Source organism: Monopterus albus, unplaced genomic scaffold (genome assembly GCF_001952655.1).
Source record: "Monopterus albus unplaced genomic scaffold, M_albus_1.0 scaffold534.1, whole genome shotgun sequence".
Taxonomy (NCBI): domain Eukaryota; kingdom Metazoa; phylum Chordata; class Actinopteri; order Synbranchiformes; family Synbranchidae; genus Monopterus; species Monopterus albus.
Genome location: NW_018128414.1, coordinates 53,351 through 70,785, shown reverse-complemented (window position 1 = coordinate 70,785; position 17,435 = coordinate 53,351). Strand labels below are relative to the sequence as shown.

The window sequence follows — 17,435 nt, the reverse complement described above, 5'->3', positions numbered from 1 at the left end:
TCATGATGAGGTGATGAAGATGTTCTGCCGCACTGATCAGCGGTGTATCTGTTATCTCTGTACTGAGGATGAACATAAAAGCCATGACACAGTTTCGGCTGCAGCAGAAAGGACTGAGAGGCAAAGAGAGCTCGAGGGGAGTCGACAACAAACCCAGCAGAGAATCCAGGACAGCATAATGGCGTGAAGTGTCTGCAGCAGGAGGTGGAGGCCATCAGTCGCTCTGCTGATAAAGCAGTGGGGCACAGTGAGGACGTCTTCACTGAGCTGATCCGTCTCCTGGAGAAAAGACGTTCTGATGTGAAGCAGCAGATCAGATCCCAGCAGGAAACTGAAGTGAGTCGAGTCAAAGAGCTTCAGCAGAAGCTGGAGCAGGAGATCACTGAGCTGAAGAGGAAAGACGCTGGTCTGGAGCAGCTCTCACACACAGAGGATCCCACCCAGTTTCTACTCAACTACCCCTCAGTGTCAGCACTCAGTCAGTCTACAGGTTCTACCAGTGCCAACGTCAGTCACCAGATGTACTTTGAGGATGTGACAGCAGCTGTGTCAGAGGTCAGAAATAATATGGTGGCCGTTCTTAGTGAGACATGGACACAGACAGAGCACAAGACCAGAGCGGACTTTCTACAATATTTATGCCAAGTCACACTGGATCCAAACACAGCAAACAATTATCTGGTTTTATCAAAGGGGAACAGAAGCATAACATGTAATGATAAATATAAACCATACCCTGAACATCCAGACAGGTTCAGTGATGTAACTCAGGTCCTGAGTAAAGATGGCCTGACTGGACGTTGTTACTGGGAGGTGGAGATGAGCGGGTATGTTACAACAGCAGTCGCTTACAAGAGCATCAGCCGATCAGGGGACTTCAATACAGATGTTTTTGGATACAATGACAAGTCTTGGGTATTACACTGCAGCAACTGTTGTACATTTATACATAACAAGATCAGCGCTCCCATCTCAGGCCTTCCATCCTGCAGACTTGGGGTGTACCTGGATCACAGTGCAGGTGTTCTGTGTTTCTACAGCGTCTCTCCTCCACGCACCATGACTCTCCTCCACAGAGTCCAGACCACATTCACTGAGCCACTCTACGCTGGACTGGGTATTTGTGGCCTTAACGGGGACACTGCTGAGTTGTGTGAGCTCAAGCACATAGATTTACAAAAACAGGCAATGGAAAAAATCAATAATGAATCACTTCAGTAACTGTTAAACCTGTTAAAGATTTGGTGCAGCCTGTAAGAAACTGTATTTAAATGATCATACTATTTCCATCTTATCAGGAGCCATGTCTGTCAGTAAGCCTAACATCACACTGTGTTGATGCACTTCTTGATCATTTTAGCTGTAAAACTCTGGAACTTACCGACACCACTGCACCTGAGAAGATAAAACATCTCCGGCAAGCAAAAAGCACCATGGAGAGACAGTGCAGATGTCACAAGTCAGAAAACAAGCGCCGGAAAGCTGAGCACAAATGGAGGAAAAATAATTTTCAGATTCATGAGATGTTCAGAGAGGTTTCGTATTTACAACTGTTAGGTATTTTTAGTCAGATAGAAATTGGATAGATACTTTATGTATTAGAAATGTTTAGTGGAGATAGGATGTCTAGTTAGACTGTTAAATGCTTAGTCATGCTTATGAGTTTCTACAGGGTACATCTGGTCAAGGATAACTAGAGAGAAGAGTTGATGACTGTCAGCAGACAGGGTGTTTAATATTATTATTATGATGTGTATAACTGTAGCCTTAGCCATAATATGTTCTTATGTTTAAGTCACGACATGTCACTAGAGGTCGTGTGAGAATGTTTTTAGTTACACACCACTTAATCAACAGACACACACACATTGATTTGCTTCATGTTTTGACTACTGCTATGACCAGCTGCAAAGCTGGTAACAGAGACGTCTTGGTTGACGTTTCTGTGTAGTATGGGGCTAGCCCAACCGAGGGGATATAATGTATAGGCCTGGTGGGTTCAGGGGCTTTCATCTTACATCTGCCTGCGAGCAGTTTGGAGGTGCAAGATATCTGAGCGTGTAATGTTAATTTTACCTGTGATCCTTTCAATAAATCAGCACTGTTTTGAAGTTACTTGGACTGTCTCGTCTCTCAGAGTTAGCATGGTAACAAGAACCATACCCTACACAACTCTGAAGTAAATAAGGCCAGACGAACCTTTCTTTCGAACGTCATCAACAGGAATATCAATAATTCTCATTTTGTTTGCCACTGTCAAGAGACTAACTCATGCCCCAGCACAGTTAGCCTGATTTCTTATCTTAAAGTGTAATGGGTTTGCATTATTGTTTTAGTTAATAAAAAAATCAAAAACATCAGACTGACCATAAATTCCTCGATGTCAAACAATGCGACCACCACTGCAGCCACACAGGAACAATCCGGTTAGAGTGTCAACACTCAGCGCTATTGGTGCTAAAGCACTAGAGGATGTAGTTTAGACCCTAAATTCATCCACCTGCTGTTTGGACACCGTCAACCAGCTTCTTCAGAAATGTTTTCAATCACTTATAAATGGATGTTCTGAAAACCGTTAACCACTTGGATCCTGTCTGGGACTTTACCAAAATTGCTGAAAACTAGAGTTAAACCCCTTCCAAAGAAAAGCAGCCTATATCCTGCATTGTTAGCCAGTTACAGGCCTTCTCTAATCTTCTTTCAGTGGAGAAGTTACTGACAAAGCGGCTTTGATTCAGCTGAACAGCTTTATAAACAGCCTTCTGGACAGATTTCAGTCTGGCTTTTGATGACATCATAGCAGCTTTTGACACTGTGGACCATAAAATCTGTCTTGACAGACTGGAAAGGTGGGTGGGATTATCAGGTACAGTCCTCAAATGGTTCAGGTTGAAGACAGGGGTTATGTTGTTTCCATTGGTGATCATAAATCTGAGTGGTTGACAAGATGCATCTTTACATGACCGCTAATGAGTTTGGCAGTCATGCACAGGGTGTGTGCAACATACACACCCAAAAGACATAAAATAAAAATTCAGAAAAGAGGAAAAGGTGATGGTGGTGAATATAGATCTGTTTTCCTCACTTACTGTTCCTCAGGACTCAAATGATCTCATAAAGCCATGAAAAATTAAATGGAAAAGTAACAGTCAATGAAACATTAACTTTTATACAGTGCACAGTCACGGTCACGGTCATGTGGATGCTGTCATTTGTTCAGCAACTATTTTTTCCATACTAATCCAAGTACCTTTAACTTTGTCTTTAGACTCAGAAAACTATGGAAAAGATCATAAACACCACCAAATGTGTTTTTGTTTACTTTTACTAAACTACGTGAAAACCCCTAAACCTTCACTGTATGTTCACTTTAGATACTCTGAGGTTCAGTTTTAAGGTTTTTAGGATCTGACTTTTTGCTTACACTGCTGGTGACAGGTAGAAAGACAGAGGAAGTATAAAACTATATATAAACTGAAAACCTCCACTGTGAATGTGGAAAGGACAGCTGAACACAGCTATAGACCGACTGTAAATGTGTAAAAGGGCTGTAAATGTCACCAAGCATCAAACTGTTGCATCTTCTTCCTTGAAACAAAGACAGAACCCCTCCCTCTTCTCAGAATCCAACTCTGATGGCACAGTATATTTCCTGGTTCATCCCCTTTCATAGAGCTGCAAGGTCAGAGATGGGAGTGACCAACAAGCTGAGCAAGAGGCACAAGTCACTTTATTGCAGATCATGTGTATATAGGAAAGAAAAGGTACGTCACTTCAAGGAAAGTTAAAGTCAGTCATTCACTGTTGTGAGAGGTGAAATGGCGCAGCAAAGAAACCAGGTAGACAGGGTGAAAATCAGCTGTTCAATCTGTCTGGATCTCCTGAAGGATCCGGTGACTATTTCCTGTGGACACAACTACTGCATGAGCTGTATTAAAACCCACTGGGATGAGGAAGACCGGAAAGACATCCACAGCTGCCCTCAATGCAGGACGATGTTCACGCCAAGGCCTGACCTGATGATAAACACCATGTTAGCAGCTTTAGTGGAGAAGCTGAAGAAGACTGGACTCAAAGCTGCTGCTGCTGATCACTGCTATGCTGGAGCTGAAGATGTGGCCTGTGATGTCTGGACTGGGAGGAAACTGAAAGCCCTCAAGTCCGGTTTAGATTGTCGAGCCTCTTACTGTGGGAAACACCTGCAGCCTCACTATGATGCAGCTCTGTGGATGAACATAAAGGCCACAACACAGTCTCAGCTACAGCAGAAAGGAATGAGAAGCAGAGGGAGCTCGAGGGGAGTCGACAACAAATCCAGCAGAGAATCCAGGACAGAGAGAAAGATGTGAAGGTGTTTCAGCTGGAGGTGGAGGCCATCAGTCGCTCTGCTGGTAAAGCAGTGGAGCACAATGAGAAGATCTTCACTCGGCTAATCCGTCTCCTGTTGAAAAGCCGTTCTGATGTGAAGAAGCAGATCAGATCCCAGCAGGAAACTGAAGTGAGTCGAGTCAAAGAGCTTCAGCAGAAGCTGGAGCAGGAGATCACTGAGCTGAAGAGGAAAGATGCTGGTCTGGAGCAGCTCTCACACACAGAGGATCCCACCCAGTTTCTACTCAACTACCCCTCAGTGTCAGCACTCAGTCAGTCTACACACTCATCCAGCATCGACATCCGTCCTCTGAGATACTTTGAGGATGTGACAGCAGCTGCGTCAGAGGTCAGAGAGAAAATGGTGGCTGTCCTTAGTGAGAAGTGGTCACCAGTAGAGGTTAAGAACAGAGCAGACTTCCTAAAATATTCATGTCAAGTCACACTGGATCCAAAGACTGCAAACAAAAATTTGGTTTTATCAAAGGGGAACAGAAAATTAACATGCAATATAACAGACAAGCCACATCCTGAACATCCAGACAGAGTAACTCATGTATTTCAGGTCCTGAGTAAAGACGGACTGACTGGACGTTGTTACTGGGAAGTGGAGATGAGCGGGAACGTTGAAGTAGCAGTCACTTACAAGACCATCAGCCGATCAGGGGACATGAATACCCATATGTTCGGATACAGCGCCAAGTCTTGGGCACTTCGTTTTAACAACAGATACACATTTAGACACAACAACATCTTAGCTCCCGCCTCCGCTCACCTATCCTCCACAATAGGAGTGTACCTGGATCACAGCGCAGGTATTCTGTCCTTCTACAGTGTCTCTGAAACCATGACTCTCCTCCACAGAGTCCAGACCACGTTCACTGAGCCGCTCTACGTTGGACTGGGTCTTCTTGTTAACGGAGACACTGCTGAGTTGTGTCAGCTTGAGTAGACAAGTTTACAAGTAAACTCAGTGGAAGTTTAACAATCATTAGGTTAATGATTTGGTGCAGTCAGATCACCATCTAGTCCAAACGCAATCTGAACTACTGTGAGCAGAGGTGCAGTAACTACAGGATGTTTTCTGAAGATGAATTTTTAGTGATCAATAAGTTTCTTGTACGAGGTCACACTAACAGAATGGCTAAAACCAACACTGACTATAACTATTTGTTTTTTATCTTGTTCTGATTTAGTGATTTATGTGTGATGATTTTAATCATATAGAAATGTCCCCTTGAGATTAAAAAGGAAGTCCATGTAAACATTTTACAGACTCTGTTGGACAATGTGTTATAATTGTAACTTCGAGAAATTAAAAAGTTTCTTCCTTTTTTGTCTTTTAGTTGAATTAATGCTCAGCTGTTAATCATCAGTTAGAGCAGATCTGAATTTAAACAGCAACTCATCTCAACTTCAGCCTCTGATGAAACAGAAAAATACTAGCTAGTAATGAAACATTTTTATTTGAAATAGAAATGTGACATGTTTGGTTATACATAAAGTATCTCATACAAAACAGTTCATAATTCTGTCACTGCGTCCTTCTCACTCTCACACACAGGTTAGTGTTATAGTCATGACATTTGTCCATAAACAGCCTATTAGGTTCAAGATTTTCTCTTTGCCAACAAATCAGTTCTGATGATGCCTGACAGTAATATGTTATCCTCAGGACTCAAATGGTTTCACAATGCCATGCACAAAATGTCCTAATGAAGCCCTTTCTGCTCTAATGCACTGCATAGTCACTGTCATCTGTTGCATTTTATTTTGCAGATGTTTATTTTTCTCATAAAAAAGCAACGTACCTTTAGCTTGGTCTTCAGACTTTCATAACTACATAAAAAAGAGTGTTTTAATCTGAGCACATTTAGACTGAGATAGAGAAACGAGGACTGGTCATATGTAGGTTTGATCCCTGCAACACTAAGTAAAATGCTGAATTTCCAGGCGTCTGACACATAACCACATAACATAAATTCAATGAGAGGAATCAACCTGAAAATCAAATATAGCTAATTTGTTGATGACACAGTTTTATCGTCACTAAAAAATAAAAATACTGTCATCTATATAGCTGATGGGTCCGACTTGCGTTCAGTCTGGAAACACGAGATTCTGAGGAAAAGTGGAGACATTGTAGGAAAGATGGAAGTAGAGTATGTGTGTATAACCCAAGTGGCGAGGACGCCGCACCATCACAACAAACTGTACTTTAATGCTGTGACAAACACACTTTGTATTGTCAGCACTGTACCTGCATGGTGCAAAGCTGCCACACAACGCTGTTTAGCTGCAGGAAAACAAAACAGACGAGACAACCAGGGCGTAAAATAGATTCTAGGTCCTCAGTTTCACCGGTTTTCTGCTAAAGTTCTCCAGCAAACGGTTGCTATGGCAGCGACTGGCTCACTCTGTATTTACATGTCATTTATTTCAGACGATACTAAATTTTTAACCTGTTTATATGTTTTATGAAAACATCTTTCAGTACTAAATGTGATTAAGTGTTGTAAAGCTCATTCCATTATATAATACGTTCATATCACATTTATCTAAGGTGTAAGTTTGTAGTGTATCACTTGTGTTTTTTGCTTTTATTGAGCTGTTTACTCCTAGTGTGGAGTTTCTGTTGCAGGTTTTAATCTACTAAATACAAATTATGTACACTATATTTTAAAAATTCACTGGTATTAAAACAAGAATTTATGTTTCATTCAATAAAAATTTTAGGCTATTTTGCTTTTTTTTTTTTTTTTTTTCATTTGCAATAAAGCTGAAAATGTTTAATGAACAAAACATGGTGCACTGGACAACGGTTGTACGACGTGCTGAAACTCAAACTGGTCTGCAGCAGACGACAGGTGCAAAACAAAAATTAAAAGAGTTTATAAATACCTCCACGTACTGACAGTGACTTAAACGGAGTTTAAGAAACTGTCTGACAGTTGATTTCAACTCAACTCATTCTGTCTGACAACTGTCTCTGAAGTGGCGTTTTCTTGGCCTCAGCTCACCGAGCGCTACAAGATAAAAGCAGTTACAGTTAAGGAAAGCACAAAGCTTTACACAGGTCACACACCAACACACCACAGCTGGCACTCCCCTTCCAGAGGGTTAGGTCAACAGGACGACCGACATCCCGGCTACACTTCTCGCCCGTCTGCCTTCGGTCTCTGTAGAAATATTAACTGTGACAGCGCATGACCCGGCAATCATTCACCATCAAGCTCCACATTACTCAGTTTTAATTCAGTCCCTAATCTGCTCTGTAGCGCTACAAGATAAAAGCAGTTACAGTTAAGGAAAGCACAAAGCTTTACACAGGTCACACACCAACACACCACAGCTGGCACTCCCCTTCCAGAGGGTTAGGTCAACAGGACGACTGACATCCCGGCTACACTCCCCGCTCGTCTGCCTTCGGTCTCTGTAGAAATATTAACTGTGACAGCGCATGACCCGGCAATCATTCACCATCAAGCTCCACATTACTCAGTTTTAATTCAGTCCCTAATCTGCTCTGGGTCAGGATGGAAATGCTGAAGTCAAATATAGATTTTAACCAAATCAGTCCTCCTCTGTGAACCCGCTGAGGCTTTCCGGTTCAAATACTGCACGTAGAAACAGCTCACCAACATGTAATAACAGGTTAGAAACCTGCAATCACACACAAAGACAAATGGCTGAAGTCGTCTACAAGCAGCTCCTTGAAGCAGATGTCCAGCCAATGTCCATAAATTCCTGTCATGCAGCTCAACTTAAACCATTTTCACTAGTGCAGGGGTTCGAGTCCAGGCCGGTCAAATCCAAAAAAAAAAATAAAGTCAAATCCAGTCCCAGAGTCTCAGAAGAAAGACCAGACCGTGACAGGCTGCTGAGACAAAAGTCAACATAATGTCAGTTTTACTGCGTCATTGGTCCATCCAGTTCGCAGTCACCATGACAACTGTGAGAAGGCATCAGTTGCCATGAAAATATCAAGCCACAGCTGTCAATCCAGAAGTTAATCCCATCATGTATCCATCCATATCCGAGTTCCAGTTTCTCCAGTTTAGCAGCCAAACTACAGCTAAAAACACACCAGTCTGATTCTGCTTCATTAAAAACTGCCTTTTAAATTTTAAAAACACTGAAACACTGGACCTGATTCATGTGTCCACATAAAAACCTCCCACAGGAAAAGTGTCTGTAGTGTTGAAAGGTGAGGGAGGCGTGTTTATACTGTGCTGCAGAAAGTGAGAGAAAGATGTGTTCTAGCTGTTCCCAACTGTTTCAGCATTTCCTCATCACAGAAGGGAAATGTAGTTTTTAGGCACAATCCCACGCTTCCCGCCCACAACTCCTAATATCCACTGCTCATCCACCGACTCCACCTGTGTTATAATGTCACCAACCTGCAGGAGGAAAATAGAGAGAGCAGAACATCTAGCTGTGAAACTGATCAATTTAAGACACTTTTGACTGATTTAATGTTTGTATTCACTGATGAAATGATTGAGTTTTACTGGTCTAAATACTTATATTTTATATAAACAAGAACCACATCAGCCATGACTCACACACCTTTAGTGTGAGCTCATCCTCGCTCTTTGCTGTGAAGTCAAACAAAGCCTTAGCCGCTCCCTTAACTGCTGGCTGGCCTGGCACTGGCTGAACTGGAAGCAGGAACAGGAAGTTGTGGTTAGAGACTCTGGTAACAACACACACTGATGCATCACCACACAAACCAGTAATTTCACTGGATCTGAATTAGCTTCTGCTGCTCTCCCTGGGGTGCACACATAAAAAAAAAATCCAGATATACCATTAATCAATGGAAAACAAGGTGAAAAGGGAAAATTATAAGCTTACAACACAAAATCAATACAACACAGCCATCAAATGTAATTACCACAGAAAATAAAGCACAGACAAATGACACCAAACAACAACACAGCAGCTCCATTTACATTTTGTCTGTTTATCTTCAGGGCCCATATTCACACAGGAGGTGGCCTTACACTGGGAGTCCTCCTAAATGATGCTACACATTTATAGCTACAGGAACAGTTTCCTGTTAAGAGCTGATCACAAACTTCTGGGAGCAACGCTGAGAATTCACATTGAACACGAGGCGTGAGGGACATGCGAGCACCACTGAAGCGTTCGATCTGTTCAGTCCACCCTGACCTCTGTTCACCATCTGTCAGCAGCTCAAAAGGAAGCTTAAAGGACAGTGAACAGACAAACTGTCTCCACCAGGCTGACTGATGGCAGGCATGCACTGAACATGAAGGGTTTTCATAAAAAAAACATCAATAATGATTTTATGTGAGGATGCAGGCAAAAAAAAAAAAAAAAAACCCAGTCACATGTCACCAGTCTGTGCCAGTACAATTAAACATACAGTATCTCTGCTCTTATTGGACGGTTTCAATTTGTTGAGTTAACTTGACTGACAACAAAATATGTTTTAGAAGTTGTATTGTTGCAAATACTCAGACTCAGTGAAACTTATCCATTTCCTTTTTGGCTTCTGCCACCCAACAATCTGTCACAACAATATGTGGCCGTTACTACTGTTTCCTAACTGGCAAACCACAGTGGAAGCGTTGCGTAAGCACAAATGCATCCAATCCACACTGAAAGTGAGCGGCACCTTCTGTCTGTTTTAAATCATGAGAACAGCCGTCTGTCCATCAGCTGGACAGAGCCTTTACCAGACTGACCAACAACACAAGTGTACTGGACAAAAATAGGTTTCATGACTTTTCCTTAAAAAAACCCGCTTCCAGTGTGCCTGACCAGTAAGGATGTGTATTTGTTATACCCTGGCAGGACTGTGTGAAGGCAGCGGGGTAGAGCCCCTCTCGGCCCTCCAGTCTTCCTCTCCTCCACTCTGCATCTATGTGCTCAGTCACTTGGATATGCGCCCCCTTGTGGAAGGACAAATCCTCTGCAGTCTGACCAGGGAAGTCAAACAGAGCCACAGCCCACTCCTCTGCCTGCACACGCATACACACAGCACATCAGTTGTCTATTTACCACAACTTATTGATTAGCAGTACATCCAGGGCCCCCTTGGAAAAAAGGCTGTAAAGCTGGTAAAATAAACACAGTCTGTGACATAAGCAGGAAATATTGAATATACTGAGAGTCTATGCAGTATTTAAAACACGTTTTCTGAACTTAAACTGTGACACTGCTATCTGATCTGCGTTCGGCCGTAAAAGCACACTCACCTCTGAGGTCAGGGGTTGTGATGTTTTTGGTGCTGCTGTAAAGAGAAAAAAAAACTATTACAATCCAATGTGTAGATGAGAAACGGAGTGACTCTGCTTCACACTTGTTCACATAAACCTGCTCAGAAATGAACTGTGTATTTTGAGAAGTAGTTTTCACTGAGTGTTGTTCCACAAGATGAAGTTCAATCATTTTTTACTTTCCTTTAAAGAGTCTGATGGTTAAAAACCTGTTGTTGCAGTACAGTGCAATAAATCTCGTGTCGATTAGCCAGAAACCTCAGACGGGGTGCTACAAAGCGGGATTCCCGGTAATCTTGAGTCTACATTGTGATGGCTGAATCTGACTGCATCACAGCCTTAGTGCATTTTCAACAGGACCATCCAGCTCACCAGTACTGTCTATCACCACCGTATGCATTGATGCCGTTTTCTCCGTTTCCTGTGGTGACACCTCCGGCTGTGGGAGGGGCTCCACCGCCTCAGTGAAGTTCAGGGGGAATATTCCAATTCGCCCATGGATCTGGCCCCGCCCCCACTCTTGCCCAATGAGGTCAAGTAGGGCTATGACATCACCCTGGGAAAAGGTGAGCTCGTCATCCTCCTCTCCCTCATAGTCGAACAAGGCGACGCATCGAGGACCACTACAAACACACGTCAAAAATGAAACACGATGAGTAAATGTCTTCTCAAAAATGAAACACGATGAGTAAATGTTGTCTTTTAAACATGTTTCCTGCTTCGAGTTGGCATGTTGTGTTTCTGTGTGTCCAACCTGACAGGGGGAGGAGCTGGCTTTTCTTTCTGCTCAGTACGATGCACAGGCAGGATGGACTAAAAGGCAAAGACACAAAACAACATTCAGCTTTGTCTTTACAATAAAAACTAACTGTGGGAAACACAGAGCAGATGTTTGAAACTAGGGGCAGTTCTGATACAACACCTGACTTTCAATACCAATATGATACCTGACTTTAAAGAGCGGGGTAACACTGACCAAACAGGAACTTTACCAAAATAAATCAGTTTCAACATTCAGTACCAACGATACCTGTCTGTTTTACCAGAAAATATGCCGAGTCAACACCAAGCCTCATTTCAGAGGCTTAGATAAAATGAAAAATATCTAAAAGGAAACTCCACTACTTCTATACAGGAAGATTGGTTTCCTCCTCATGAAGTGTACTACTAAGACTGTGAAAACAAATGTATAGTAGCTCAGAGGCAGCTTCCTAAATTCTAACAACTCTGATTTTGCTTCAGTTTAATAAAAAAAATCAACCTGAACATGAACACGAGTTTTCACTTGACTAATGTGTCAATGAGTTCAGTGCAAAACATCTGAGCATTTATCAAGCTGACAGGAGGTTTGATCCACTAATGCATGACAAGCGACTGATGCATTTATCCAGCTGTTGCAGTACCTGGGAGTGTGACAAGCTGAGGCCCTCCAAGAGAGGCTTTGAGTAGTGGTCCTGGTCAGGGGCCGGCTCAGGCTGGATGTCCAGGACACACTGTGATGGATTGATGAGTGGAGTCACAGGGGACACAGCGGTTTGATTTCTCCCTTCATCTGACAGATGCTCTGATGGCACCGGGCTTGGGTCATCCAGGACAATCAGGACTTCCTGTTTCTGAGACATAAAATCAGAAAGGTCAAAACTAAAATCTATAAGTCTTACTGTTTAGTGTGTGTGGGTGAGCTCTATGTACGTGTGTGTCTGTACCACGTAGCAGCTGTAGAGTGGGTGTCCAGGTTTAGGGCGTGGGGGCAGCGGCGGTCCTCGCTTTGGTACCCTCTGATTGGTTGCTACAGGAGGTGATGAACCGGGCTCTGAATGCGAAGACTGGCTGGCTGGAGAGAAGGAGGGAGCGGGACAGGTTTTGGAGGGAGGAGGGATCTGGTTGGTTGATGAAGCTGAGCCTATGACTGGAGGCGGCGGTCGCTCAGGCATGGACTTGATTGGTGGAGGACGAAGGGGGAGGAACTTCACAGTTGAAGGTCTGGAGACAAAGAGTCAGATTGATTTTCAAAATAAAAGACAAAGAGAAAACACAGCTACAGCGTTCTGTTTGTCGTGATGACGATGGTGGACATGACTTGTATAAATAACACAGAAAGGAACCAGGCTGGACAAACACAACCAGTCAGAGGTAGAGTGGGTAATACCCATCAGTGTAGTTCACTAGGACACCACATACCAGAACGTAAAAGTTCTCTAACTAACTTCACTGGGCTTAGACGACATATGTTTACTCTGATTGTGATTTAGCCTTGAAAAATGAACACATGCTTAGTTGACCATGAAATAACAAACTGTGAATATAGTGAAAATAAAGTCTAAGGCTACAAATCCATCTGGCTACACAGGATATAATTTCTTTAGGTGAAGACAGGACTATGAGTCGATTATCTAAACAAAAGTGAGGACCTAACTTGAACTAACTTGTCTTAAACTCATCAGTTTATTTTTCTACTGTGTCAGTGCTGATGTGGAACAAACCTACAGAGGACATCACTGAACATCAAACCAGTATTCAGCAGCTTAATTCCAATTTAACAAAGCCTCCTGGCTGTCTGGCACAGCTGGGTTTCATCCAACCCCCCTGCACCCCCCCCTGCACCATAACAACCCATCTTTTTCTTTCCCCAACAGCGAATTTAGAACAACAGCAAAAGTGTTTCTCACCGTGGAGGGAGCGGGGGGTCTGTGGAGTTTACAGTGCTGGTAGTTTCTGCTTTGGTCTGAATCACAGAGCCCTTCCTCAAAGCCGGAGCTGGAGGTTTAAGGCCTGGGACTGAAGCAGGCACTGGTCCGGAAGGTTTCACCGGGACTGGGTTGGGATCTGGAAGCACTGGTGAAGCTCCAGTTGGTTTGGGGGCCAGATTTGGAGCTGGAGAGCAGGGAACAGACTTCACTACTGTACTACTACACACTTATAGACTACTTATCCAAACCAACAGTAACATTTTAGTGTAGTAAGTACCTAAAAGTAAATGCTTTAAAAAATGTACCATTTTAAAAAGTTATTTAAAGCTGTAAAAATTAAAAACTGTAAACTGCTAGCAAAACATATTGTTTTGTGTTGTTGTTGATGTCATGCATTTCTTGATGCCCTGCTAAAGAAAAAACAAAAAAATCCTGCACTCGGTCCATCACTTGAACGTACTTTGGTCAACATCTTGGTCCTCAGACCTTCATCAGTATAAAGTGAACACTATTAAAACTACAGTCTGAGCCGAGAGCACATATTATCAAGTATATAACATTCACTGAAACATACAAGACAGGAGCACAATAAACAGTGAAATATGTGCAGGTGCACTCAGACAGAATGGCGATGACAGGGAACAATCAGGAAAAATATACAGACCACACCAACACCAAGGTAACTACGTGGACCACAACAAAGTCAGATATAGTTGCAACAGGAAAAATATACAGACCACACCAACATCAAGGTAACTACGTGGACCACACCAAAGTCAGATACAGTTGCACAGGATCACATCGTTTCCTTGTGTCCCAGCAGCAAATGTTCTGCAGCTGCTGTTGCATTATTACACAAGCGAACAGTGAAACCTCAGGAAAACAAACAGACTCCTAACTAGCAGCCAGTGAAGCCTGGCTAGTTGCATCATGGGAATTATCAGTCAAGAAGCATGCAGTACACAGGCACACAAAAAACTCACAGTGCACAACAACAGTGGGGGCTTTTTTCTTCTCACACAATCACAGTATTTTTCTTTCACAACCTAACCCCCTTTTCTGCCGCACACAAACACACACATAAATCTCTTCATGTTTGCATATTTCTCCCACATGACAAATCAACAAGATTTGTGTCTGTAAGCTCTGAAATGCTCCTTTGTGCTTCAGCTGAACCCAGTCTGTGTCTTACCGCTGGCTCTGCGTGGTGAGCTCAGTGATGCTGGTTTGGTCGGGACGCTGGGACGAACACTTCCTACTCTCACTGAAACAAAAATGACAAGAAAATATGAAGAAGTCTGTCCTGGAGGGAAAAACAGCAGAAATATTACCCAGCAGGCTTTGGTGATGCATGACTGTCTGGCTAGTTTCACCTGGTTTAGACTGACTGAGGCTTGTGCTGAACAATACAGATTTAATGAAGGAGATGAAATATATCTAAAACCAGAGCTGAAAAAATTGACTGGGCAATCTATAGAAAATTAATCAACAACTATTATAACCCATGAATCATTGCAGCAATTTTTTCAAGCATGAACAGTTTTATTTGTAGAGATTCTTATATAAAACAAGCAATTTGAAAATGGATCATTTTTAATTTTGCCATACTAAAAATATCTTAACTCTTAACAAGTGAAAAGAACCAGGAAGTGACTTTTATTTGTACTTAATTATGCAGTGCAAGATGTGCATAGTCAATATTTGTAGAGACTGTCCATAGCTTTAATGCATTGGTAAACTCTGGCTGGCTCAGCAGGTTCAGTACATGTCATAAAACAGCCAGACTGTGAGGTTTAGTTGCAGACCTGGCACCAATCAGGGAGCAGAAAGGACTGGACTGATACTGGTTGGGGGCCTGGGAGGAAAAGTCACATCCTCTAATGAATTCATTCTGTTGTCAGCCTCTTTCCTTTCCTTCCACTGTGAGCTGAGCTGTTTGCTCATTGAACGAATCTCTGTGCAGCAGCCGGAGGCTTCACAAACAGTGACGTCACAGCAAATCTCAGTCAGGGGGTCGGGGTCACTTAAGTTTTACAGTATCATTACTGTATCAGAATGTACTTTCCCAGTGAGAAAATCAGGGTTACTAAATACAATTACAAAGTACAACAGCAGAAACTAAACTAGTAAAATAAATAGGACTATCACAACTGTAGCTGCTCTGTGAAACAGTCTGAAGTTCGGTTAACAAATCTAAACTCAACTGAAAGCTAATCAGCAGCAGCTGCACAGGTTACAGGTTATCAGGTAGATACGCAGTGAAAGCAGGAGGCAGCTATGTAAATATTTGGCAAACAATGTCTGCACATGTGCAGAGATAGGAGCAGGGGAACAAACGTTGTATGCTTTAGAAGCCAAAATTTACTGTTTAACGTGGTAATACAATCAAATGCAACTGAAGCATCATGGGGAGTTTACATTCCACTAATTAATAAGGCTGGATATTGGCAAAGATACTGTTTGTCAGAACTTTGATTCAAAATCTCCAAATCTGAATCATGAAGATTTAAATCAGATAAATGCCAATATTTCATCAGCACCAAAGAATAATATCTGGGAAACTTAAAGGACCTTCTATGTACCAAAAAAAGGATCCAAAGATCAATTTTGGGATTTTAGAATATTATTTTTTAGATCGGACAGTGAATGGACCAACTGTCTAGGTTTTTAGATCGTTGAACTGCAAAAACACATCTAGGAAGGAAGAAGCAGCGACTGACAGTTTTAGCTCTACTTATGATGATGACGTTTCACAGTTGGACAAACAGTCCTGTAAAGTCTCAGGTCCTATTCCTGGCAAGAGCCTGTCAACAGCTGTGTAAAGGCGTAGAACCTCCACCTGTTCATTTACAGTGAGTCACTCTGCTTACAGCACCATCCAAACACATTAAATGTCAGTTTAAAGGTCAGTAAGTCAGTGTTTTCCTTCCACAACACAAAAACACTCCTGTGAGCAGTGAAAGAAGAATAGAAAGGGGAAGGGAGATGGAAAACCTGTGCAGTCTCATCAAGGTGTGTGTAAGGTGTCCACCGATCTAAAGCAGCACTGGCCTTTCAAAGTAAAAGTGACATTTACCAAATAGATTAGATGCAGTACTTGAGGAAATACTTTGTGGGTGACACTCACATGTATGGATTTATGTAAAATATGATATTTGATAGAAATATTTTCTCACAAAGGAAAAGTGATCAATAGCAATTTTACTCATGAAAAAAAATCACTACCTAAAGTCTGGAGCTGCAACTGACAATTATTCATTATTGATTATTCTGCTGATTAGTTCCTCAGTTGATCATTTGGTCAAGACAAAGAAAAAGAGCTTTACCAAAAAACTAAGAAGTTTGATTTGATTTGATTTGATTTATTCTTTCAAGCATGTAAAGACAGTTGATATATCAACACACACAATTTTACACATATCCAACAAATGCTAATCCAATATCAATTTGCTTATACCTAGTACATGGTTGAATGGAGTAGGAAGAAGTCAGACTTATCCAGTCCTACCCCATGACATCATCTTACCATGATTGGTTTGCAAGCAGTATCTCTACATAGAAAATAAAGAATTATTACAAAGTGTTAACATTCATACACCACACCCACAATGTTCCATCTAATTAATCATTGAGCCTGTTCTTGCATATATCTTGATTGACACATACCTTTATATTTATGTTTAAACTCATCAATTCTATTACTATTTTTTATGTCCACACTTAAATTATTCCATAGTTTTACCCCACTTATAGAAATACAAAATCTTTTTTTGGTTGTACGTATAGCATGAATTTTTAAATTTAACTGACCCCTTAAATTGTATCCCCCTTCCCTTTCATTAAATAGTTTTTGAATTCCACCAGGTAATAAATTGTTCCTGGCTTTATACATAAACACAGCAGTCTGATATCCCACTAAATCAAACAATTTTAACAATTTAGACTGTATGAAAGCTACATTGGTGTGATCCCTGTACCCCATCTTATGCACAATTCTTAGCGCTCTTTTTTGTAATATATACAATGGTTGAAGTGAGCTTTTGTATGTATTTCCCCAGTTTTCAACGCCATACTCTAAGTATGGTAAAATCAATGAAGAATACAAAATACGTAGTGCTTTCCCGTCCAA

The 17,435-nt window shown here is 41.9% G+C and overlaps 3 protein-coding genes across 3 annotated transcripts in view; 2 read left to right on the top strand and 1 right to left on the bottom strand.

Moving 5' to 3' along the window:
* The window catches only part of LOC109953023 (tripartite motif-containing protein 16-like), a 1,727-nt gene extending 465 nt beyond the window's left edge, over positions 1 to 1,262 (top strand). Inside the window, exon 2 of the mRNA XM_020588368.1 lies at positions 190 to 1,262. Coding sequence (XP_020444024.1) covers positions 190 to 1,221 — 1,032 coding nt within the window. The 3' untranslated portion in view covers positions 1,222 to 1,262. The remainder of the gene's footprint in view (positions 1 to 189) is intronic.
* Positions 1,263 to 3,608: 2,346 nt separating this feature from the next.
* Positions 3,609 to 5,368, top strand: LOC109953026 (tripartite motif-containing protein 16-like). The gene is given in 2 exon segments (XM_020588373.1): positions 3,609 to 4,221; positions 4,224 to 5,368. Coding segments are annotated over 2 exon segments (1,500 nt in total). The 5' UTR covers positions 3,609 to 3,818; the 3' UTR covers positions 5,321 to 5,368.
* Positions 5,369 to 7,655: 2,287 nt separating this feature from the next.
* LOC109953031 (SH3 domain-containing protein 19-like) overlaps positions 7,656 to 17,435 on the bottom strand; it is a 30,328-nt gene continuing 20,548 nt past the window's right edge. Inside the window, 10 exon segments of the mRNA XM_020588376.1 lie at positions 7,656 to 8,768; positions 8,938 to 9,029; positions 10,184 to 10,358; positions 10,596 to 10,630; positions 10,989 to 11,239; positions 11,371 to 11,429; positions 12,020 to 12,229; positions 12,323 to 12,599; positions 13,286 to 13,490; positions 14,499 to 14,570. Coding sequence (XP_020444032.1) covers positions 8,661 to 8,768; positions 8,938 to 9,029; positions 10,184 to 10,358; positions 10,596 to 10,630; positions 10,989 to 11,239; positions 11,371 to 11,429; positions 12,020 to 12,229; positions 12,323 to 12,599; positions 13,286 to 13,490; positions 14,499 to 14,570 — 1,484 coding nt within the window. The 3' untranslated portion in view covers positions 7,656 to 8,660.